The sequence below is a fragment of the Chlorocebus sabaeus genome, chromosome 8 (assembly GCF_047675955.1).
Source record: "Chlorocebus sabaeus isolate Y175 chromosome 8, mChlSab1.0.hap1, whole genome shotgun sequence".
Lineage (NCBI taxonomy): Eukaryota > Metazoa > Chordata > Mammalia > Primates > Cercopithecidae > Chlorocebus > Chlorocebus sabaeus.
The window spans coordinates 136634413-136660684 of record NC_132911.1 but is presented as its reverse complement, the minus strand read 5'-3'; the positions used below and the strand labels follow the sequence as shown (position 1 = coordinate 136660684).

General features: G+C 48.0%; 1 protein-coding gene across 1 annotated transcript in view; it reads right to left on the bottom strand.

Moving 5' to 3' along the window:
• The window catches only part of TG (thyroglobulin), a 273399-nt gene that overhangs the window by 224013 nt on the left and 23114 nt on the right, over positions 1-26272 (bottom strand). Inside the window, exons 11-20 of the mRNA XM_008001584.3 lie at positions 22544-22783; positions 18685-18822; positions 18224-18301; positions 17560-17672; positions 16131-16233; positions 14911-15111; positions 9725-9937; positions 8211-8365; positions 3566-3722; positions 1832-2053 (exon numbers count right to left, since the gene is read on the bottom strand). Of these exons, the coding sequence (XP_007999775.3) occupies positions 1832-2053; positions 3566-3722; positions 8211-8365; positions 9725-9937; positions 14911-15111; positions 16131-16233; positions 17560-17672; positions 18224-18301; positions 18685-18822; positions 22544-22783 (1620 nt within the window). The remainder of the gene's footprint in view (positions 1-1831; positions 2054-3565; positions 3723-8210; positions 8366-9724; positions 9938-14910; positions 15112-16130; positions 16234-17559; positions 17673-18223; positions 18302-18684; positions 18823-22543; positions 22784-26272) is intronic.

Genomic DNA, 26272 nt, shown 5'->3' with positions numbered 1-26272 from the left:
GTCAACGCAGGTTCTCTGCCTTCCCTTTACCTCCATCTCTGGCTGCAGAGGGCACCCCTGAGGCCAAGAAACCTCCTGGGGCTGCTTCCAGACCCCCGTGGTACATCACCTGGGGCAGCTAAGAAAGCAGGCTCCTGCAGCCCCTGCTCCCAACATGCACACACACAACATACACACATAGACACATCATACACATTCATAGAGACAAAAACACAAACACACTCACACACATACATATGTACATCACACACATATACACACACCATACACATACACACGCATGCACATGTATGTACATGTGCTCACACACATATACATGCATACACCAACACACATACACACACACTCATACACACACCACACACACATGTTCACCCCTACTAGTTCAGCATCAGGCATTGAAGCCAAGGGCTTTTCACGATAAAGTCTGTCAACATGGGGGCAGGTGCTTTCTATGTGACTCTCCCTCTTCACAACCCTGTTTCACCCACCCTAGAGTGTCACCATCCACTCCTGCTTCTATTTCTCGTCCCCTTGGTTTGGGCAGCTCTGACGGAATGGAAAGAAAGATCACAGGCTCTGGTCCCAGAGGACCTGGGCTTACTCACCCTCTATTAACCAGTTAGGTGAGCTAGAGTCCCTCCTCTGTGTCAGCCCCACTCCAGGCATGACAGATGTCCAATCTCATTTAATCTGAACCCCAGCTTCTTTGTCAAATGAGGAAATGACCTGTCACCAGGGGTTACTGTGAGAGTTAAATGTTTGTGCAGGTCAGTTTGAACTGCTGAATTCTCCATAAATGCTAGCGGGAAGTGGTTGTCTTTCTGTTTTCTGTGTTAGGATTTAGCTGTATCTTAAATCCAATGTGGAGTTTACAATTTGGCATAGATTTCAGAAAAGGAAAGGCCATTTGACTTTTGTGTTGCAACCAATATAAATAATTGAAAAAAAAAATAACTGAGAAACATCTTCTCTTTCTCTAGCTCCATAAAAATGTCTTTCTATCTCACCCCACACAGGAGGAAGGCTTTTCATCGGGAGACCTTTGAATCTTGAATCTTCAGTGGCAGACATGACAAAGGTCCCCCCAAAGATATGCATGTCCCAGTCCTCAGAGTCTGTGAATATGTTAGGTTACATGGCAAAGGGAAATTACCAGTGCAGATGGAATTAAGGTCACTAATTGGCTGACCTCAGAATAAGGGGAGTATCATGAATCACACAGCTGTGTGTAGTTCTAAGGTCCTTGGAGGTGAAAGAGAGTCAGAGGAGATGTGACCAGGGAAGAGGGGTCAGAAAGCAAAAACATTGTTGGTTTGATGAGCAAGAAAGGAAGCCACCAGCCAAGAAATGTGGACAACCTTAAGAAAGTGGAAAAGGTGAGGAAACAGATTTCCCCAGGGGCCTCCAGGAGGGGTGCGGGCTCTGCCAACAGCTGGGTTTTAGCCCAGTGATGCCTGCATTATAATTCGAACCTATAGAACTGTAAGACAATACATCTATATTGTTTTCTGCCACAAAATTTTTGGTCATTTACTATGGTAGCAACAGGAAACCAATACAACTTCCATTAAAGGAATCTGCATCACATTCCCGTTAGGAATGGCCCCCAAACTACTTACAGGCAAGGCAAGAGCAATCCAAGTGAACCTCCATCAGGAACCACTTTCCCTGAGTTTTAAAGCCCTGGGCTGATGAATGCCCATCCATTAACTACATGGATGATTCTCAGCCCTGGATGTCCAGAGTAGCCTCTCTCCAGTGCTGAGGTGGCCTTTCCCAAAGCCTTACGCGGCTCCACAGGAGACGTCCAGAGAGAGAGTGGACCTACCACATCCCAGTCCGTCCTGACTGGCCTCACTTGTCAAGACTTGGTAGAATCCTTCCAAGCACCCAAACCATGTCCTGGGAGAGGTGCCAAAGTGGTCCCCTTGGAGGAAGCGGATGGTGGTGTCTGCTGGGAATGTCTTGGAATCCAGATGAAGCTGGAATGAGCCACTCTTGATCAGATCTGTGAAGCGCCCAAGGAGATCCTTGCCCACCAAGGCTCTCTCTGTAAGACACAGGATAAGGTAGAGGTCACCCCCACTGTTCTCTGTAAGGGCCAGGGAGGATCTACGGGGCAGAGACGCCTAGAATATCCAGGCTGAAATGAGACATAGGCATCATGTGGTATCTCATTTTATGGAGGGAGGAACTGAGGCCCAGAGAAGGGGATGGACTGACTCAAGGTCACCCAGGAGTCAGAAGCACAAGTAGGGACTCCAGTCCAGATCTCCTGGCTCCTGCCATTTCTGTGGCACCAATGCAACCTACATTGGCATAGGAGATCACATCTTCAGTCACTAGTCTAAGGTGCAAGATCCAGATACTCATCCGCCTCAATCCTTAATGAGGCACTGAACATCTCTGAGCCTCAGTTTTCCCATCTGAAAAATGGCTTGGGAATGGCTCTCTTTGCACTAGGTGAGGGTCCTAGGAGAGAATGTGTGTGAAGTGGCCACTCAAAAAGAAAGCAAGGACTTGAAGAGGCAACAGGGCCTTCTGCCTCAGTGTTTAGCTAAACACTGAGAGGGCTCCAGCTGTCAAATGATAAGTAGTTCCTAGGAAGAAAGCAGGCAAACACCATGCCAGGAGCTGGGGCAGATCCCTGCACACAGCAAACATTCTGTCTGTAACAGGCTACTGTAGAGCCAGCCCATGGCCTCCAATCTCGCTGCCTCAAGATTGAAACAAGCAATAAACATCTCATGCTTTAGCAGCTCCCAGCATACCCATACTATCCAGGCTCCCTTTGGAGAAAGATAGAAGGGGGGCCCTAATTCACAATGCTGGGGCTCCCAGAGAATTCATAATGCTTCTGAATTATTATTTAGGGGATTATTATCCTGAGAACTAGTGAATGATAGAGATGCAGTCTCCTTCCTGGCAACATTTTCCAGAAGTTCTTCCTCATAGAACAGAGGGCAAACTCCAGCCAATCCCGCCCCTGGATGTTTGGCTGCCAGATGGTGGAAGAGAAAATGGAGTTGCCTCCCATTCTCTTGCCATAAATGTACGGGCTCTTTCCTACCCTACCAGAAAGCTCAGAGCTGAACATGGCACATGCCCACAGTAGCTATCATAAAATCCATTCTTCTTCTCTCTCTCCTTTGTTGACTCATCCATATCATCACTGCCCTGTTTTAAATGGTATAAGTGGTCTGAAACGCTTTACAATTGAAAGTGGACGAGACATAAGTTAAAAACCAATAAAGACTTCCCCAGGCCACACTGCTGTCCCCTTCACACATTCTGTTTCACCTCTCTGCATGCAGAAAATCAAGAGAAATATTAGAAGATGTTCATGACACAGAACCAGGCTCTTTGTTGACATTATTTAACTCTAGTGAATGATTGGCAAGAACTCTATCGATTACTATATATTTTTAAATAATTAGCTCTCCCTATAATCTTCACAGGAAGACATCATGGGCTTCTTCACTAGCTCCATTTGGCAGAAGAGAAAACTGAGACTCAGAGAGGCTGCATAGCTTATTCTAGGTACCACCACAGAAAAACATACCAATGTCATGTAAGTCAGGAAGAGAGGCCACTGGGATGTCCTCAAGCCGTGATTTCCATGTAACATTCACTCCTAAATACTCCCTGGTCAGACATCCCACCTGCACAGAGGAGTTGTCGCAGACAGGAATGGAAACCGGGGTGCCAAAAGTCTTCACCTACAAGAAGACAGACACTTTCAGCTCAAGAACACAGAGTAGAAAGCTAGTTTTGTTGGTTCCACACCAGGAACCAGAACTTGGCTTATGTTACTTCCTTCAATCCTTCTCCAACCCTACTTCAGGGGGTCAAGGAATGTGACCCCCTTTTCCACACCTGAGGAAAACAAGATTCAGAGAAGTTAAATAACCTGCCCTGGTCACATAGTGTACAGAGGTATAAGTGGAGGAAGAGCAGGGCTCCATGCATCCAAAGCCCAGTCACCATATTTCACTGGTGAAACAACTTTAGCCAACTCTGCAAATGTCTTCACCACACATACATTCAGTGGGACACCTCTGAACCCCCACAGCATCCACCAGCTCCTCAATGGTGGCTACACAGCCTGGTCTCTCCTCCCAACCTAAGTGTGGCTGAGTTGTGCCCCCTGAAAGTCTGTGAGTGATGTACTGCAGGCTCCTCAAGGTTGGGGAGAAAGACGGACGGTTGCGAGACCTGTTAGCCCAATGACAGTGCCAGGCTTTGGTCCAGGGTTGAACACGAGCTTCATCTCTCCCTCTTCATATCAGCCTCTTTCAAAGGGTATCTTAGTGCATTTGGATGACTATAATGAAATACCACAGACTGGGTGTCTACAACAGAACTTTATTTCTCATACTTCTGGAGGCTGAGAAGTCCAAGATCAAGATGCCAGGCATACATGGTGAAGGTTCTCTTCATAAATGTCTGTCTTCTCACTGTGTTCTCACATGGTGGAAGGGGCAAGGATCTCTCTGGGGTCTCTTTTATAAGGACATTAACCCCATTCATGAGGGCTGCACCCTCATGACCTAACACAAAATCCCCTAATACTATCATGTTGGGGATTATGGTTTGGATATGAATTTCGGGGGGACACAAGAATTCAGAAGATGGCAAAAGGTAAATTCCAAGAAAGTTTATATAAAGCCCAAGGGGAAGTCAGTTTATCAAAACTTGGGTGCCTAGAGAGTGAATGGAGGGTTCTAGAAGGAAAGTGAACTCTGTCACCAATGAGTAATTTAGAGTTGATGTGGCCTTGGCCCTCAGCCTTCACCACAAAAGGCCTCACCTACCTCCTTCAGAATGCAGACAGTGCCCTGAAAACCGGCCCCGGGGGTCCAATGTATATGAAGCCTGAATGTCAGCATGCCATCCATCCCAACGGCCATGGCACCCAGACCTTACTACGTGCCATACCCAGTGCCACACCCCTCGTGAAGGTGAAAACATGGATGTGGGGTGTTCATACAGTTGTCATTTAATGAGAGCCTGCTGTGTGCCAGGGGCTTATTCCCAGAAGTATTCTCAGAAGGCACTGTGGCACGATTTTTGAACATGTTTTATTCATCAGGCCCTGTGTGAAGTGTTTTAAACATATTAGCTACTTTAATCTCCAAAACAAGTCTATGGAGTTGGGACTCTCATTACCCCACATTCCAGATGGAGAATTTGCCTCTGAGAGACTGAGAAACTGCCTAAGATCCCACAGCCAGTAGGTGGTACAGCCGGGATTCAAAACTCCACTAACAACCTCCTTAGCTCTCAATAGAGGGTAAAGAGAAAAAGTTTTGGATCTGTATGTTATCTCACTTAACCTGACCCTCCAAGGTGGGTTTTCCTAACCCCATTTCACAGATGACTGACTGAGACTTGCCAAACCTGGGAAAGGTCCAGGTCACAGTGGTAGGAGTACTGGAGCCAAGGTTTGGAGCCAGATCTATCTTACTTGAAAGTCTATGTATCATCTCCTCCTTCTGAAGAATACGACTCCCTTCTTAGAAGCTCTGACCTTAGAAGCTCTGTCTCATGGTCATACCCTGACACCTTGTTTAGGAAGCCATTAGGACTAGGTCCCTGCCCAACTTCCTCCTGACCCTATCTCTGTCTTCAGCATGGTCCTCAGCTCTCCAATTCCCTGAATTACAGAACATTTTACTCCTTTCTTCATGGGATTTAATTTCCCTGTGTTGAAAACACATGTCTTCAGCCATTCCCTGCATCCAAAACTTAGTCATCTTCAACACCTCCATCTTCCCATGATGCATCACCTACTACCCAGTCCTGTGGGCTCTGTGGTCCCAATATGTCAAGATTCCTGCTGCTTCTCATGTTCTGCACTGCTGTCTGGCCCCAGGCTTCAGTGAGGACCCCTGCTCCTACCTTGAACGCCTCAAAGTCTACCCTCTATACAGTAGCTGAAGAAAACTGTAAAACTCAAATCATCCTGTCACTTTCTCAACTTCAGTGATGTCCCATCACATGCAGAATAAAACTTACCATCTTAGCCACAGCCAACAAGGCCTTGAGCCATTTTCAACACGCACACCCCAATTTGCAGTTCCCTCTTTTGCTCTGCTCACCTATACTGGTTCCCTCAACTTTGTGGCTCACACTAAGTATGTACCCATCACAGAAACTCTGACCTTCCATTTCCTCTGCAGGGGTTCCTCTCCCCAAGAACTCACAGGCCCTCAGCCTTACCTCACTCCCGCCCTTTCCAATAGCAGCTCTTGGAGGCCTCTCCCTGACCTTTCTATGTAAAACCCCTCTCATCTCACCATCTTCCCTCTCAAGCAAGGCCCATCCTGCCTTATTTCCCCTCCTAGCTGTTACCCTTACCTGACAGGTACTTGTTTAGTGCCATCTCCCCAAAGAACAAAGAGGTGATCTCGTTCACTGCTGCATCCTGAAGACTCTGTCGTGAACCAAACTCTAGCCAGGCTCCTCTGAGCCCTCTTACTAGACCTCAGCCTTGACCTCAAAAGACTTGAACAAGCACTAACATTGTTTCTAACAGTTCAAAGCCAGACCCCTGGGAAGACCCTAGCCTCTCTTAAAGTGCCTGTCTAGAAAACTTAAGACTGCCAAGAGAATTCATTGTTAGTTCCAGCAAACACTTGAAGATGGGGCCCCTGTCTCCAGCCTCTGTGGGAGGCTGCAATAGTACTAGTGAGCAAACCCACATGGGTTTTACATGGACTAACTCCCTTTCCCGCCTTTTTTAAATCTTTTGCTTTCCTGATGCTACTGAACCCGCTGTTTACCACCCCCATTCCCTCATTCTCCTTTTAAAATGCCCAGTCACCTCTGCACAAACTGAGGTTGAGTTCAGTTCATGATGAACTCTTTTCTCCACTGCAATAATATGTTCCTGATTAAAATCTGTCCTAACCACTTTAACTAGTATTGGCTTTATTTACCTTCAGTTATCCTCAGTGCCTAAATATGTGCCTAGCCTGTAATAGGCACTCAAATATCTGTTAAATGTAGGAATGAGTCGATGAATGAATGAATAAACGAATCAATGAATTTGGTCTAGATAGACCGGGACTTATTAAGGGATGAGAAATCTTGGACAACTAACTCACCTTATGTTTAGTTAATTCACTTGTAAATTGAAGGCTACTGATACCCACCAAGCAGGGTGCTGTGATGATTACAGGCAAAGAATGTAGAACTTCTAGCATGGCACCACAAATACGGCACCCAATAATTAATAGGCATCACTGACACTGTTGTGAGTGTATTTCCTTGAATAAAGGGACAAAGCCTATTCATGCCTCTGTTTGTTTTAACATCAGTAATCTCTGTGTATTGTTTTGTAAAAAGTGTGTTCTCCAAAAATCTTTTTTTATTTTTTAAATAATTTATATGATGCGCAACCCTAATGTTCTCCAAAATTCTTAACATGAGGTCCCAAAAATGAGTTGCTCTGATGATTTAACAAACTTTGAGCAGAAAAAATGATTTATTTAACTGAGCAACCTTTAAAGACTCCTTCTTTAAACACTTGTGACTTCAAATAACCAAAGCCCTCATATGTTACACAGCTGAAAAATTCTATTTTATACGGTGGGATGCCTTTCCAGGTGGCATCCAATATTCTCTTCTTCCGGGGAGGATCCATAATGCCTCCTCTCAGGTTTGTTAAGAAACACACCTAACACTGTGGTGCGCAGACTACACTGTGAGGTTTTAGCCTTCCTGCCCCATGTTCCCAAGCTCTTTCTCTATGGGTGGTGGAGGTGCTACACGGTGATCACAGCTCTGTGATCAAGTCAGCCAGCCTGGCCCTACCTTCTCCTTGTTGTATGACTCTGGAACAAGTCTTCCAGCTCTCTGGTCTTCATTTTCCTCATATGCACAATAGCAATAATAATAAAGTCCCTATGAGGATTGCATTAGCTAATTTATACCACAGGATGCCCACATTAAGTGCTCAGTAAATGTTTGACATCTTTATGTAGAAAGAATGGCCAATGATGGGATGGGTATGGATTCTGCCTCTGCTGCTATGTAATTAACCTTGGCCAAACTACTTCCCATTTCCAGGTATCAGTTTGCACATTGATAAAATAGTGAGGGTTGAACTCAAACCCTCAGGTTAATGTGAGCCCTCAGGTTTTCTGACACGGTAACCCTGAGTTCAGTCCAAGTCCTCACTGTGGAGAAGGCCAGGCACGTACCTGGATCTGGCAGAAGCCGCGGGCAGTCAGCTCATCCAATATGAAAACCTGGAAAGCCTGCAGCAAACCCGCATAGTCAGCACTGCACATCTTGCCCGGCGGGAGCTGGAGCTGAAAGTGCCCTTGGGTCTGGATGGTCTGCCACAGCTGGGGCCCTGCAGGCAAGCACCAGAGGTCAGCAGACAGAGGCAACAGGCCTAAGGAGTTATTTTCTTTATTCAGGTTTTCCCCTGCAAAAATAACCCTTCCTCATTTAGCTGGAAACACACATAAGCACTGCCATTCACATTGTCATTCTGAGTCTAAGAACTTTCCAGCATAACAACTTGTCTCTGAAATTACTGAGCATCCTCACAGAAAGCTCAGTCCTGCCTCATCCTCCAAACCAGGGTGCTTTACATTTTGGGGTCCTGGACATTCTCCTTGGAAAATCTTCCATGACATCTTGCATACAGACAGGGCCACTCTATATGGTTTTTCAGGTTAAGAACAGACATCATAGTTGATGGGAGTGAATGGCATTCTCTAAGGCTGTTCAGTGCACAGCCTGAACAATCATGCACAGCAGCCTGCATTCAACTTCAGGAGCTCAAGGTTTGTGCCTCTTTTCCCCAAAGTCCTTTGTTCTAGGGTCAATTGTGACCATCCTGGTCTCGATTTCAGCAGAGCCAAAGTGACAGGCCATTATTTATCCAAATCACATTTTGAATTTTCTGGATAGGCACCTTCTATAGCCCAGAGTGCTTTGCAACAAATGTTCTCCTTGACACTCTGGCATCCACCCAGAGCCTTGTGACAATCCCAGGATCTTGGTCTCCCTCCCAGATTCCCTCATGTTAAGACCTCATGTTAAGAATTCTGGAGAACATTAGGGTTGACAGTCCCAGGATCTTGGTCTCCCTCCCAGATTCCCTTCCCACGGCACTGGGTGGACCAAGTGCCAGGTCCCAGAGTGGGTTCAGTGTGTGACAAGGCAAAAGGAGCTCTGGTCAGAGCACTGGGAAAGAGGGCCGAAACTTACACAGGTTCCAGCAATCAGGATGATGCCCTACTTGGAGCAGAGTCCAGGGCCCCCTGCTAAGCCAGGCATTAGCCCTGGAAGTCCAGGTGGTCTTGGGGAGAGGCTGATGGCGCAGGGTCACTAGAGGCTGGGAGAGCAGCTCTGAGCATGTCAGCCACCTATACAGCTGCTGGAGCACTGACCTGCCCAGTATTTTTCCTGAATCCAGGACATCCCAAGAAAGTTGGAAGGATGCCAATTCTCTCAAGGAGCAGATGGTTCCAGAGAAGGCACAAAGAAAGCCTAACTCCAGGGGTCGGTCTGTGAAGGACATCTGCTCCTTCTAGAAGAAAATGCTCCATGGGACTCTCTCTCACCTCTTGGTGCCACCTGGCTTACCATGAACATGCTACATTCGGGTGGGAAAATGGAGCAACCACGCCTCCACATCTCAGTCCCAGCCCTAGCCCTGAGAGGGAGCGGGATGCAGGATAGACGCCCTGAGGTCACTCACGTTGGCAGGCCCGGGGCTGAGGCAGCTGTGACTCCCAGCGTCTGCTCTCCAGGCTACAAATCAATGGCCCCGTTGGAAACACGCTCCGGGAGCCCTGGCGGCACAGCAACTGGCACTGCTGGATGGCAGGCTCTGTGGGGCCCGAGGCTGTCTCACACAGGATTGTTCCACCAATCACCTCCAGCGTGTTGAACGGCAGCGGACACCGCGGGCCTGGGAGAAGGAAAGTGGAGCCATGGTGGGCACCTGCCCAGCCTCGGGAGGACTGAGCACGCCTGTTTGTGGGCGTCTTCTTCTCACTCACACTGGGCCCTCCTCCTCTCCCCTTCCCTGGACCTGTCAAGCTCTCAGGGCCTGGCCTGGGCCTGCTCCCCTTACTCTCTGTCCTGCCCTTTACTTGAATGAGCCCATCTGCTCTCAGTCTTAACAGACACTTAAGCATGAATGCCTCGTGTAGCTTCATGTCCAGCTCAGGCATTCTTGAGCTTCTTCTCATCTCTAAAGCCAATTAGTTACCACCTGGTCTCTCCACCTCAAAGCTCACCGTCCAGGCCTGAATTTAGTATCTGCTGCCCCTGCCTCAGTGCCCCAGGCACAAGGAGCAGTACCACCAGCCACCCAGCCATCCCAGTGGCCAGCAACCCAGTGGCCTTCCTGCAGGGTTCATCTCCTCTGTCTTGGTCACGGTTCACACCTGCTCCACATCTCTTCGTTCCCAACACCAGCACCCTCATTTAGACATCCTTCATCTTCTGCCTGAACTACCAGCAAACACTCTTTGCCAGATTTCTGCATTTAGGCCTCACCTCCTGCCTTTCTGCTCCCACGTCCCACCCAGTCCCTGCTGCTGGCAGAGAAATTATGCCAGAGCCGAATATCAGCTCTCAACTCCCTCGTGTGCAGGCTGAGCCTGCCTTCCTCTTCCCTCTCATCTCCTCCAGCTCCCCAATGCCTCCAGGAATATCTATTACTCCCTGAACACACCTCCAAGCCTTCCTTCTGCCTGCTCCTGTCTAGAAGATTCCTTTTTGACCCTTAAACATCAACTCAACACGTTCCGTTTTCTAACACTGTCGTGGTTCTCCCAGGCAGTCTTAGGTCTTCTTTTTTTTTGAATTCCCAGGCCACCGGGTACAGACCTTCCTTTTGTGAATTGTTAGAACCTCTAATCAGTGGCACACTGGTCACCCCATGGGTTGAGTCCACAGGGAAAAAGAGGGCACTTCTCCTCTGCTCACCCAGGCCAAGGCACACAGCCGCCCCAGACGCAGCTCAATGAATATGAGTTAAGTAAAAGAGAAAATGAGTAAATTAAAGAGCAAAACACTCAGTGTGACAATTTCACACCAATTAGATATTTCGTTCATTATCAGACTCAGGCACAGTCTTTTGACCAGTATATGCCTTAAAATCTGCAGTCTGTAAGGAATATGAGGGTATTCAGGGGCTTCAAAGAGGAAGAATGACCTATTTTGATCTCCAGAACTAAACCTGGGCTTTTTTGTGATAAGGGCAATGGTCCCTGGCCAAGATTTTGCCCTGCAATTTGCAGTGGGCTTCTTGAGTTGTCTTTTACCAAGTCCCGAGTGTAAGTGGGATGGCAAGAGTTCACCTGTGAGCTCCGGACCAGCCTGCAGGCTGTGAATCCTGGCTCTAATATTCACTAGTTCAGGGTCCTAGAGCAAATTAATTAGTGTCTCTGTGACAGTTTCCTCACCCATTAAATGATGAAGATGGCAATAATGCTTACCTCCTAGTAGGAGTATTTACTTAAAAACTACTACGGGATGTGTAGTATGTGGCAGGTACACCATCAAGAGCTCTACTAATATCAGTTCATATAATGTCCCCACAACCCTATGGGCTAGGTCCCATTATCCCTACACGGATGCCAGTTCTGAGCTACAGAGAGGGTGAATGCCTCTTCTGTGGTCAGACAGCTAGTAAACAGAAAAATCAGGATTTGAACCCTATTATCTTTGCCCCAGAATCCAAGTCCTCTACCAGTGTGCTAGATGCATGTGTGTACATAGGTAAGAAGTGAGGCGTCAATGAGTGTGTAAGCATCCTTCCCATCTCAGTGAATACAGGTTTCCCCTCTTATCCCACAGGAATGGTCTGCACCTGTGGTTTTTCTGCTTTCAATTTTTTTACTCTCCCTTGCCTTTTGGTAGTGGACCAGTGAGCAATCTGATTTGGCTAGAAAGGGGTTTTCCTCCTGGGGTCATAAACGTCACCTAGGACACTGACGCTTCTCTTACCAGGGCTCCTACCCTCCCCAGCAGACCTGTTTTCCCACAGCCTTATTCCCCACGTCACTGAAATGAAGAGACTCCCTGGTTTTGGAACAACCCAGCTGGCCCCCACAGCCAGGGAGGAGTGGCTAAGGAAAGAAGGAAGAAGTACAGAAACTAAAATTAACTGAATACCCACAGTGGGCCCAGCCTCAGAGAGTACACTTCACATCTTTAATTTTCTGAAATCCTTCCAAAATTATACCACTGGGAGCCCTTATTGCTATTTTAGAGATGAGGAAAACAGAGGTTCAAGGGAGCTAAGTGGCTCACCTGGGGACATGTGTTGGTGATTGGACTAGAAGCCAGACCTGCTCGCTCCCACCTGCCATCTTACAAGAGCTTGCAAGCACTGCCTGTCTTCTGTATGCCAGGACTGCCCAAGGGCCTCCCAGGCATTGACTGCATCTTCACAGCAACTCTGTGGGGCTGGACTGTTATCAGCCATGTCCTGCATATGAGGCCCCTGAAGCCTAGAGAGCTTAACTTTGCCACCCAAAGCCCAACACCAGCAAGTGTTGTGCTCTGAGCTACCAGGCTAATGCCCACCAGAGGCAGGATTTTCCATGAATATGACATTGGATACAGAGAGAGGCAACTTGGTATCTGTGCAAGTCCAGCCCCTAAGTAATACCAGCAAAAATAGTAATAATATGTACTTATTAAGTGTATTAGTAATTCCAGTGCTCAACAGTTTACAGAGATTGTCTTAATTAGTGCTAATAATGACTCAAATAGCTACTATTCTCCTGGACACTGACATCCAGAGAGATTAGGGGACCAGCCCAAGGTCACCCATTCAAACCTATCTATCTGTCCCCTGCCTCTCCATCACGGTCTGCAGTGAGTCAGCAGGAAGAGGTTTGGGCATCTCATATTAACGCCATCCTCCTGGTGCACTGAGCATGGTCAGCCTCTGGCCTCAACTCCAGGACCCCAGGACTATTCCACTCTCCTGTGTTTAAATGAATGGTGTTTCTTGGTTCCTGATCACATGACCAGGAGCCTGGTCACTTTAACTGGGTAATGTCCCAAATTACCGACTATATTAAATCACTCAGCTTTGCCCAAACTCCCTTGCCCTGCTGTAGAATTGGAAGAGACCAACGCTGGCTGTCCCACCACTGCCCATCCTATCTGCACCTGCATGAGGCAGAGCACCTACGAAACCCATGATGAAGCCTTTACAAATGTTAGCTCCTCAGTCTTAAAAACAACTCAGCCAATGAAGAACTGCTCCCTTATAAGAAGAGGAGGCCAAAGCTCTTCGTTTGGACATACTTATCTTTTTTCTTTCTTCATTCAAGAAGGTCACTAAATGACCTTATGGAGCCTTCCTCCTGTCTTCTTCTGAAGCCCTTACAGCTGTAAAGCACAGGGTTTAATCAACAAGACTCCGGGTTAAATCCTGGCTGCTCTACTTGCTAACTGTGTAACTTTGGACATGTTCATGAACCTCTCTGAGCCTCAGCTCTGCCATCTGAAAAATGGGGAGATAGGAGACCTCTATCTATTTACCTGCATTGCTGGAAGGCAAAAAATGGGATAAGGGATGTGAAAAGCACCTTTGAACAGGCAATCTGTATACAGGAGCTATATCATGGAGTCCTACATGGCCAAGCCACATAGAGTCTTCCTAAGCGCTAAAGTCAGACGTGTTCCTGGAGGAGACCACACCGGTCTGTGTCCTGGGTCTCAGTGCAGACCACTCCTAGACCTGGAAGTTGAATGTTGATTTTGTCTGACTTAAGGTGGACCCTTCACTTCTCTCCTTATTTCAGAAGCACAGGGTGGGCAGTTGCACTCATACATATCCACAGAGCACCTACTGTGTATCCTGCATGGTGATAGCAGCTGAGAGTCACAAAGATGTGGACGAAGCAGGGCCCCATGCAGAGGGGAGCAAAACAGGACTTGGGGGAAACGGTGTGTGGTAAGAGCCTTGGGCACAGCACAGGTTCAGGGCAGGAGGGAGTACGGACAAAACTGGAAAGCAGCCCCCGCAAAGAGAGTGGAGAGACTCTTCCCTCCCACCCCTGCTTCTGGGGCTCCTCCCATCTCTTTACAAATACCAACCAGAAGTATCACCAGACCTAATTAAATTTCCCTGCAGTTCCAAAAGGTTGCTTAGAGATTAGAAAATAAAAATAAAGAAAGAATAAGAATATCAAAAGAAAGGCAACTGCGGCAAACTCAGAATCATTTAGCACAGTATTCTGCAACTCTGCCATACCCACCACCCCAATTTGTAATAAGTATTTTGCAATGTCTCTATTTCCTGCCCTGAAAAGAAATTCACAGATAATCTAACCCACCTGCTCACATAAATTTAAAAATGACTGTAATGTCCTGTGACTTGAGCAGACTGGAGAAATAAAAAGTTAAAAACTGATAAAAAATATATTTTAATATTTAACAATATAGTTCAACATTCTATATATTGATGGGATATATATTTCAATATTTGACATTCACTAAATTTTTTAAACTAGAAATAAAAATAAACAAGTCAACACCTCCACAAATTCCTGAAGGGCCCCAGTGAGGATGGAACCATGACACTGAGATCCTGCAACCACGGGCCTTCTCCCCATCTGAGGACACAGAGAATAAGACCCAAAACTCCTGGGCAGGACAGCCCCCAAGCTTCTTGAGGTGCCAGTTCCAGAAGTTCCCTGCCCAGGCTCTTTCTGACTTCAGTTCCCAGAAGAAGCGTCTTCAGGAAGTAGATGTAGGTTTTCACACGAAGGGACTCAACCACAACTCCATCCCTCCTGCGCTTCCTGTCTCCCCTCCCACCCCCGCCTTCCCAGTTTCTCTAGAACTTCACTCAGTCTGGATCAAAGAACAGATATGCAGGCCTTGTCTTTCCCCCAGGGGGTCATGACTTACTCTCACAGGCGGGCTGGCTCCCGGCCACACGCGTCTCAGGCACCTCTTCTCCACTGTCCGTGACACACCAGCAGCTGCCCTGGGCCTGGTCGCATTGCACTGGGGAAAAGGCCCCATCCTCTTCCCTGCAGGCTGGGACATAGCCTGAGCCAACTCTCCTGGAGAGGACTCCACTCTTTAGCACATTGCAGAGGCTTGGGCCTGACACAGAGACAAGCCAGATGAGCTGGGGACCCGGTGACCACTCCCTGCTCAGATGCCCAATCACCCTCCCACCACCCACGGCCACCCTCAGCCCACCTGCCTGCAGGGTCTTCCAGGGGTCTGAGCTGCCTCCCCACCAGGAGGTTGAATGACAACAAGGCACAGACTAGGCCTGGTTCAGCTCTGTACTGTCTCCCCTCCACTTCCTGCCCTCAAGTAGCTTAGAGTCTTAAAGAAGAGTTAACAAGTACGTGAGCAGGTACAGTTCTGTGAAATAAAGGCAACAATAGTGCAGTGAAGGAGTCTATGGAGGAAGACAGAGGCCAGCAGAGGCTTCCTGGAGGGACAGATGTGTGGTCTGAGCAAAAATTTGTCAAGTAAGGGGTGGGGAGGGGATAGACGGACATATTGCAGGTGGCACAGCCAGAACGCCTGAAGGCCCAGGTGGAAGAAAGTGTCTTCATTTTTCAAAAGTCTGACCAGAATTTATCACAACTGCACCCTGAAGCACAACTGATGGAGAAGAATGAGAAGCCGAAGAAGACACACCAGCGCCAAGACGTGTAGGGCCCTCGAGTCATGCCAGGGAGCTCAAGCATGGCCGCGAGGATAATGGGAGCATTTATGGTGTTTCGGCAGAAGAGGGACATCTGCATATCATCCTTTGGGGACATCACCTGGGTTTCACTGTGGAAACCGGATTGTAGGGCCACACATCCGCCCAGCCCTCCAAAGCCCTAGGACCCCCTTTGATGGGAACCAATGTTAGTTTGCACTTCTCAGACACAAAGCACAGCCTGCTCCCTACCACGTTTGCTTCTCCCAAGAACCGGCAGAAGTGGGGGAATGTTGCCCCTATTTCATAGACGAGAAAACTGAGGCATAGTGAGGTCAGCAGCTGCGCCTCCACTGCTAAGGAAGAGGCAGAGCTGGGACATGAAGCCAGCTCTTTGGACTCCACGCTCAGTGCCCCACAGAAGAGGTGAGAAGCCATGCTGGGAGGGGCTGCCACTCACACTGGGCACTGCTGTTCGAGCCAGGCAGCAACTCTTCTCCTGATGCAGGGTCTACACACCAGGTGCCAGCCTCCAATGCCTGCAGCCTGGCATACTCTCCTGTCTGAGACAAAGCCAAGGTCATGTCAGTGACTGTGGGCAAGATGCTCTAGTGGCAAAGTTGCTGTCGGCAGATGTCAAAAGTGTCCCTTCCAAAACAACAGGTGATGGCTTTTCTACATGGAGAGATGTGGAGGTGGGGAGAGGTGCTCTCCTGTTCCCAGTCCTTTACGTGCATCATTTGATTGATGGCTACAATAGCCTCATGAGGCATAGACCATGGTTCTCCCACTTTTGGGTGGGGAAAACTGCAGCTCTCTCAGAGAGGGAAAGTAGGGCATCGCCTCACAGCTGGTGAGTGAGAGGCAGGTCAGGTCCAGGTCCAAACCCATCTAGACCCAAAGCCTAGCCATGCTCCTGGACCAGCCTCACTAATTCCAGAAATGATTTTGACAAGCACTAGAATCTCCACAGGAACTGGCCTTGCAAATCACACCTCAGAGCGCCTCTAAGCTCCACTCTGGAATCACTTTTCCCACCATTGGACACTGTGGCTTCTACCTCTCCTTCTCTCCGTGTAAGCATCAGTGCCCAAGAAGAAGCAGAATTGTATTCCAACAGTAGGTGCTTTCCAGCCAAGATATTTAAAAACCTCAATGATATTGACAATTTCTTTATGAAACGATTCTTAAGTGGGTCCATGTTTACAGTACCAAACAATAATAAGGAAACTTTTGCTTAGCACTGTACAGTTTCCTGAGTTTCAACACTGCTGTTTCATCTGCTTCTCATCAAGTCCTTGGAAGCTGAGCAGAGCGGGTGGTGGTGTTCCTACCGTCCTACTTTAGAAAAAGGACACTGAGGCCCAGAGACTTCCCTCACTTGGTAAGAAAGTGGTTAAGTTCTGGGCATAAATTCTTTCTCTAGGAGCTCTATATCAGTACTTCAGTGAATTATGAGTTGTTACAATCACCCCGGGAGCTTGGGGAGGAAAAGAGGCTGGTGTCCTCCGTGTGTGTTGAGAACCTGGGATGCAGTGAGCATAGGGCCTTGGCCAAGATGCCTTTAGGAGAAACATGATACCATGTTTTGTTTATTTTTCAAAGAGTTCTTATGAAAGATATTTCCTTGGAATCTCAAAACAATCCTAGCATTAGCTAGGACAAAATGTGGCCTGATCTTATGATTAAACAAAACAAACTGGGACACAGAAAAGGTAAGTAAATGGCCCAAGGTCACAGAACCAGGTTCTAGCAGGCCCAGACAAACACCCAGGCTGAGAACGCCATGTGAGCTTTTAACTAAGCTGAATGTATTGAACAAAAAGAAAAATCATCTTCAACCAGCGGGGACAAGTCCCGGCTCCAATCCTGTGCTTCCAGACCCTTACCTCTAGGCAGGCTGGGATGAACAGGTCTTTTGGAGATGGGTTTCCTTGGGATCTAGCCTGCTTCCAGCTGGAAAGCAACCCACTGGTTCGAGATTTCTCGCAGGTTGTTGGGCCTGTGGGAGACAGAGGTGTTCATAAAGGACTGGTGGTGGGAGCCAAGGGAAAGAGGGGATCCCAGGCTGACCCCAGGTTTCAGGGTCATGGGCCTAGGTGAATGCAGGTGCCCTTCACAGAGAGGTAGAACCTCAGAGGACAAAGACTCATGTGGGACATGCCAGCTTTGAGATGTCAAGTGGACTGTGGATTACACACCGTTGAGCCTCAGGAGAGGGGCTGGGGCTGCAGGTTCAGATGTGAGGCGGTTGCTGAAACTACAGGAGTGGCTGAAACTGCCCAGCAGGTGTACAGAGCGGGAGAACCAGGGTTCCTTCAAAAGTCTCAGCTGTTTCTTTCTACCTGCAAAGCTGTGAGCCTTCCAACTAGGAAGGGCCAAGGTCAGTGCAAGCTTGCAGGCCTGGAGATTTGGGAAATGCATCTGGCTGCGCCCGGGGCCTAGCTGAAGGGCTGAGCCATGGAGTCTCCAGCGGTTGGGCAACCACAGCTGACTAGGCCAGTGATGCCCACCAACGGGGGTCAGGAGGAGAGTTCTGCTGGCTTCACTTACACTGTGGAATCTGCAGAGAGCGGGCAGTCAGTGAGGCAGGGATGAACCCTCCTTTCTCATCTACACACCAGCAGTGCCCTGGAAAAGAGCCAAGGGGAGGACATTCAGGAATTGCACTAGGAACTTACCCCAGAGGGTCCCAAAAACAACTTTCCTTCTTCACTCACAGCAGTGCAAGCCTGGTCGCCTTCTGTCCCCAGTCTAGACCCCCAGTTGGACATTGTCCACAATCACTCTGATGCCCCAGCAACCACCCACTTGTCTTTCAGGCTGGTAGAAGGTCACTGCTCCCGTTACACAGGTGAGATAACTGGAGGCCAGAGAAGCTAAGGAATTTGTCACCAGCTGCTAAACAGGAGCCCAAGAGTCCAGCTCATTTGCCTCCCGGTGTGGGGCTCTGTCCTCTAAAATAAAAAAAAGGGGTGTCACTTGGCCACCTGAAGGTGCCTATCCCTCCTTACCAGTTCCAGCGTGGCACTGCACAGGCTCCCAACTTCCGAACGCATCACATTGTGGCACGTAGGGGCCCAACCGCAGAAGGGCGGGTGCTCCAGCCGAGTCGTCCAGGGAAAAGCGGCGTCTCTGATAGAAGCTTAAGGCTGGAGTCAGGGAAGGAGAAAAGCAGAATATGACCACCTGCTCTGTGTGGGCTCTGTTGCTGAGAACAACCACATATGTCCTGGTTCCAACATAAGGAGGCCTTCTTATTTATTTATTTATTTGACAAACATATCAACCCACAGTATTACAGAGGCTCCTTGCACAGTAGGCAGACACTCAACAGATCGTCCTTTAAGAATAACACTTAGGCTGCAGCTTGAAAGAATATTACAGTAGACCTGTACAATAACTTCCATACAGAAATAATTAGGTCAGTGAAGTATCTTCAGGCACATGAGATAATAGTAATAATAGATAGGCTCTATACTCATATGTTAAGTGTGAGGCACTAGCTAAATACATACCTTAGTTAATTTAATCCTCACAGCAATCTAGAAGAAATGTCATATTATCCTATTTAACAAATGAGAAAACTCAGACACAGATGGATTAAGCAACTTAACCAAGGGTTCATAGCCAGAAAGGGGAGGGGTTGGCCTTGGAACACAAGAGGGCAATCAATGTCAGTTACCCTCGTAGGTTTCCCTACCAAACTCCTACAGATTAGTTTTTAACCCCCTTTGAATCTTTGATATCCACAAAAATCGTATCAGATCTTCACAGCGGCTCCATGAAGCCAGAACTTTTACCCCAGGTGAGGATACAGAGACTCAATGAGGGAGCTTATATGTTGAACCACCAGCCACCCTACTAATGAAACTGCACCTGCACCCACCCTCAGCTTTGAGCATGGCTTTCCCCACCACCAACGTAGTACATAGTATACTCGTTTATTGTGTTAGATTTGTCTCCTCTGCACTAGCATTTAAGCTCTTTGGTGCAGAGATTTGTGTTTATTTTGCAAACAGAGGGGTGTCTGGCTCATATTAGGCACTCAAGAAATCACTGATTGGGAAAAAAGAGTGAATGAATGAATGTATGAGGGAGAGAGAAAGAAGCAAGGATGGGCAGCTGGTGGGACACACATCAGCTTGGTCTGGGTCTTACCAGGCCCAGTCTGATTTGCCCCGACCACCACCCTCCTCCTAGGTGGTCATGAACTGTCACCTGAGCCCTTTCTCCACTCCTGCTGGCACTTGGGGCAGGTTGGGGTTCCTCACCAGGATCCTGGAGGGAGAATGGGTACGTCTGCGGCAGCACTGTTGGCAGTTGCCTGCAGCCCACTGGGACAGTTCTCCCCACTCCCCACCTTTCAGAAACAGGCTTCATGGCTCCAGACAGGAGAGCCTGCAGATCCAAGGATGCCACCAACTCACAGTCTCAGAGCCCATCTGGAGACACCAGGACCCACCTCTGAAGCAGCCCGGTAGAACAGACTGTGTTCTGGAGTCTGCCAGGCCTCCTTCTGAATCCCGGCACTGCGCCTCCTAACTGTGATCACGAACAAGTTGCCCAACCTCTCTAAGCCTCAGTTTCCTCATCTGTGGACTGGGTCTAACACTCACCTAACAGGGCAACTGTGATATTTACATCAAAGGAGCTGACAGGCATTAAGCACCAAGTGCTTGCCAGACCCAGCTGTGTGCATGTACTCCCGTGGCCTTCGCCACCCTCATTAGGCCCTCAGACATGGCTACCATGTTCTAGTGGTCAAAGGCACTTTGCTCTGGGCCCTCAATCCCCAGACTCTCAGGGAAAAGACCTGGCCTGGTCCTCTATGTTCCCTTCCTCTTTTCTCTACAAGCTCAGACATGCAAAGCTGAGCATGTGGCTACTTGGAGAGGAACTTCTAAGCTCGACTTCTAAAGAAAATGCCGTCATGCCATTCAATGACTAATATCAACAGCACCAGTGACGTTGCCTCCCCTTTCTCGACATTTCCCTCCTTGACCAAAGCAGTCACAACTGAAGGGGCATCAATCCTACTTCTCTCTTTGATTACCTCAAATCCTGTCTTTGTACAAAAATGTAAAACAACAGGGTTCTTCCCAAAAGCAGAAGTCTCCGAGTCTCTGAGGAACAGAGAAAAGCAGTGTCTAGGCATAGGGTGAGGGTAGTGGACGGAAGAAAGAGAAAGAATGGAGGAAGGAAGCAACAAGCATGGTTAACCACCATCTACTGAGCTCCTGGTAGGTGTCAGGCACTGTGCCACGCACCAGGGATATGGAAAGAATAAGACACAGTGCTTTGTCCTCCAAAAGAGATGTCTAGTGAGAGAGAGAAGCAGGAAACCAAGATGGCATACGTGAGATTGTCACGTGGTATTAGGAGAACAAAGATCACTGAGACCCAATCCCATGCTGGCAGTAGACACCCTGGAGTGCCTGCTGGAGGGGATGGGAAGGCAGGGAGCTGCCCTCCTGCTGGAGGGATTCTCTTTGACTTGGAGAAGATGTTGTCATGGGAGGACTGCTTTGCTGTTTGGTGACTCAAGTCTGGAAAGCTAGACAGGGAATCAGCTGACACCATTTGACAGGGATGTGGATCCTGAGTAAGATTCAAAGACAGATGAATCATTTGTCCTTGTCAAGTTGATGTGGGGTCAGCGAGAAAACTTGGAAGGGACCTGCTCTCCTGCTAGAGCAGCTGTGAGGTCATGGATGAAGAACAAGGGCTCTAGGATGAGGCAGAGCTAGGCACCGACCTCAGCAATACCTGGAATTTGCCCAGCAGGGAACAGGAGAGCTGAGAGGATGAGCTGGAGGACCAGGTCTCTGAGCTTCCCATCCAGGCCCACTGGTTATCAGTTGTGTGAATTCGGGAAAGTGACTTAACCTCAAACTCCGTTTCCCCATTTGCAAAGAATTGTGGATGGCGATTACACCATCATTCTCCTGGAGGTGTTAGAGGATTAAATGTGAAGATCTGATAATCTACTTAGCACAGTAAGTGTCTGCTCAAAGGTGAGTTTAGAATATTGTTTAGCTGGTTGAGGGCTGTGACTCATGCCTGTAATCCCGGCACTTTGGGAGGCCAAGGCAGACGGATCAACTGAAGTCAGGAGTTCGAGACCAGCCTGGCCAACATGGTGAAATCCTGTCTCTATTAAAAACGTGCAAATATTAGCTGGGCATGGTGGCACACACCTGTAGTCCCAGTTACTCGGGTGGATGAGGCAGGAGGATCGCTTGAGCCCAGGAGATCGAGGCTGTGGTGAGCTATGATTGTACCACTGTGCCCCAGCCTGGGTGACAGAGCAAGACTCCATCTCAAAAAAAAAAAAATAGAATATTGTTCAGCTGTTATTATAGACCAGAGGACTGCAGGTTCGCTGAGCTTACGCCTCTGTCGCATGCGGGTAGTAATTCCTGCTTTTTGGAGTTAGTCTCAGGATCAGATGAGATCAGCGTGTCACAGTTCCTCAATATCGAGGCTTCCTCTCCCCTCCCCCTGTGTGGTGTTCCTGAATCCCTGGAAATGGAGGGAAGCTTTGGAGCAGGCCTTGGGGATTGTATGAGCATTCAGGGGCTTGGGTCCTTCACATTTTAACAAGGATATTTGGGCTTTGTGGGAGCGGCAGGTGCCATCTGAAACCTGTCCTAGGGTAGATTCGCTGGAGAATGAGGGAGCATTTTAGAGACGGGTGCAGCATTCCAGCGTGGACTGGCGCCCCCAAACCACTTTGCCTTTTCTTCCCGTGAACCCACCAGCCTGGGGAAGCCAAACCACAAAGTCCTAAGGATGACTGAGGAGAAACTAATTTAAGCTCCTGTTTTTCCAAAGGGATGCAGTAAGAAAGCTGAACGGCACCGCACTTACTAGACTGAGCCGCCAGGCGAATGGCGTAATCACTCCCGCGCAGAAACTGCTCCGCCAGAGCCTCCCGGGGCGGGAAGAGTGGAGGAAGGCCGAGGTCCTCATTCCTCAGCCGGATTCCCTTGGCCACCAGGAAACTCTCCCCCAGAGGGAACCGAGAACTGTTGGAAGCTGAGACAATCTCTTCCGTTTCCCTAATGAACTGCAGTACAAGGAGCTTCGCTTCCTCACAGGAACCAGGACCTAGGGGAATAAAAATATCCCAGATGGACTCACTCACCACGTGGACCTCCCTCTGACTCCCACAAAGCATGTGTACCCACATACACACACACACACACACACACACACACACACACACTACACACATACCACACACACACCACACACCACATGCCACACACATACACGCCACACAAACACCACACACACAACACACACAACACACACCACACACACACAACATACACATACACACCACCCCCCCACACTACACACAAACACATCAAAACACAACCCACACACACATACACACCACACGCACACCACACACACACCACACAACACACACATCACTCCCCCACACTACACACATACACACCACATACCACACACATACACACCAACCCCCACACACTACACACATACACAACACAAATACACCACACACACACACCACACACACAGTATGCACATACAGATCACGTACACCACACATACACGTACACACACACCACCCCAAACACACCACACATATACACGTACACACACACACCACAAGCACACCACATACATACACACCACACACACAAATACCACACACATACATACCCCCCACACACCACACACACTACACATATAGAGATCACATACACACCACTCCGGTACACAACAAACACCACACACACATACACACACACTACACACACCACACCCATACCCACCACACACTAACACACACACCACACACACCACACACATACACACACATACACACCCCCCACACCACACATACACACACAAATACACACCACACACACCACACACACACATGAACACCACACACACACCACCCCCAAACACATACCACCCACACACACATACACACACGGCACACACAGACACATCACACACACCATACACATATACTACACACATACACACCACACAAACCACCCACATATGCACCATACACACACAACCACACACATACACACCACACACAGTACACACACACCACACCATACACACACATGCACACTACACACACACCACACACAGACACATACCACACACATACATATACACACACACCACACTCATATATACACATACACATACCACACATACCCACACACCACAAACACCACACATGCACATACCACACACAAAAACTCACACAGCATAACCCATATAGAAACACACACACCTCATAAACACCACACACACATACATAAACATACACCCACACCACACACATACACACACTACACAATACACACCCACATATGCGTGCATTTTTGCCTCAGCTATTTCCTTCTCAGCAGCTCTTTCCACAACCTGGAATATTCCTTATTTTGCCTCCACACACTCATTCAGTCACCATTTGTGGAGGGCCCACTGCGTAAGATGAGTAATAGCTCATATTTGCTCCATGCTGTGCATCATTCTTAGCACATCTACACAATCTAATCGATGCAACAGCCCAATAAAATATTCTTATTCTCATGCTACGGATGAGAAACTGAGGCATGGAGAAGTCATATAATGTAAACGAGTTCCCAGCTAGCAAATAGCTGATTCAGAATTTCAATCTAGACAGTCTCACACTGGGAATAGTGATCTTGACTAGCTCTCTCTAACGAAGGATAGACAGATGATGGACGGATGGATGCATGGACAGATGGATGGATGGATGGATGGATGGATGGATGGATGGATGGATATCAAAAGTTGAAGGGAGGCACTGTAGGTTAGTAGAGAGTTATTCCTGTGAAGCGGAAAGAGCGTGGCACTCAAATATCTTTGGGTTCAATTTTTGGGTCATTTATTAGTTGTGCAACCATGGATAATGCACTTAACTGAGTTTCAGCCTCCTGATCTGTGCAATGGGAAATATTGGGGCCTCTAGTCCATGGGGTTTTGTAATGAGCCTTTGAAGTGTTGCAGTTGAAGTGCTTGGCACAGCATCCGGCACATGCTAGCCTTGGCATTGTCACTTAGCAAAATCCACCCTCGCCATATTTACTTAAAACATCACATTGTGAATTCAACAGTGGGGGTGTCACCAGATTCTTTTGATAGCATGGGATCAACAGAAAACAAAAGACTTTGACTTCCAGAATGTGAAGTTATTGTTTTCTTGTTCAAAAGGATATTATCAAATAATTTATTCTATTAATCCCAGGGATTTTGAATCTCTGAAGCAAAAACTCACACTTAAAAACCTCGGCTTGCTCTCCATTTCTTCCAGGATAAAGTGAAAATCTACAACTGGGCACATAAGATCTTTTCAAATCTGTCCCCAGCTGTATGCAGTGGTTCACGCCTGTCATCCTAGCACTTTGGGAGGCCGAGGAAGACAGATCACTTGAGCCCAGGAGTTCAAGACCAGCCTGGGCAACATGGTAAAACCCCGTCTCTACAAGAAATGCAAAAATTAGCTGGGTGTGATGGCACATGCTTGTAGTCCCAGCTACTTGAGAGGCTGAGGTGGCAGGATCGCTTGAGCCTGCTGCAGTGAACTGAGATCATGCCACTGCAATCCAACATAGGCAACAGAGCAAGACTCTGTCTCAAAAAAATTATAATCTGTTCCCAATTTACTATCCGCCTCTTCTTTCATTCCCTCCTGCATCCCCTCCCCTCCTACATCTATAACCTTTTCTCCACCTCACTCACAGTTTCATTGACTCAGTGCATCCTATTGCCTCTCTCGCAAAGGGCCTGCCACATCTGTGACTGGACAAACCCCTCTTAAGATTCATCCCAGTAGTTGGGGTCAAGCTAATCTTTACCCCAATCTTCAAGGAGTTAGTAGCCCCTTTCTCTGAGCACCCTCCACTGCATTTTCCATGTACATACCTCTGCTCCACCATTGCCATTGATTACTTTCCTGATAACATCCTTGGTTTCCCCCATTGGTCTCTGAGCGTCTCAGGGCAGACACTATCCTTTACACGACTGTCTCCCCATCGTATAGTACAGTGCATACAGTAGGCAGTTCATAAACGCATATTAAATGAAGAAAGCAAAATTTCCACCAGGCCAGAGATAGCAATGCAGACTCAAATTCCTAGAGGCCTGAGCCGTCACCCACACATGCATGTAGGAAGTTATTGGTCCCTTCATTACTCACTGTCAATTGTATTAATCCAGCCATCACTTATTAAGTACTTCCTATGTGCCAAGTCCAGCACTTTATATCTATTACTTTTTGTAATTCTTCCAACAAGCCTTTGAGGCAGTTATGTGTTGTAACTCAGATTTTACAGATGACACTGAGACTCAAAAGAGTTAGCCTCTCTCAGGTCACAGAGCAGTAGATGGTAGAACCATGGTACAAGACAGCTACTGTTCTGTCCTCCAGGCCAGTCCTCCTCAAGTTTTTGGCTGTACTGAATTCCCCTGGCAATACTGTAGAAATGCAAGTTTTGATTCAATAGATGGGGCCTGAGATCCTGAATCTTTAACGAGTTCCCAAGGTGAATGTCAATGCCACTGGACTACTTT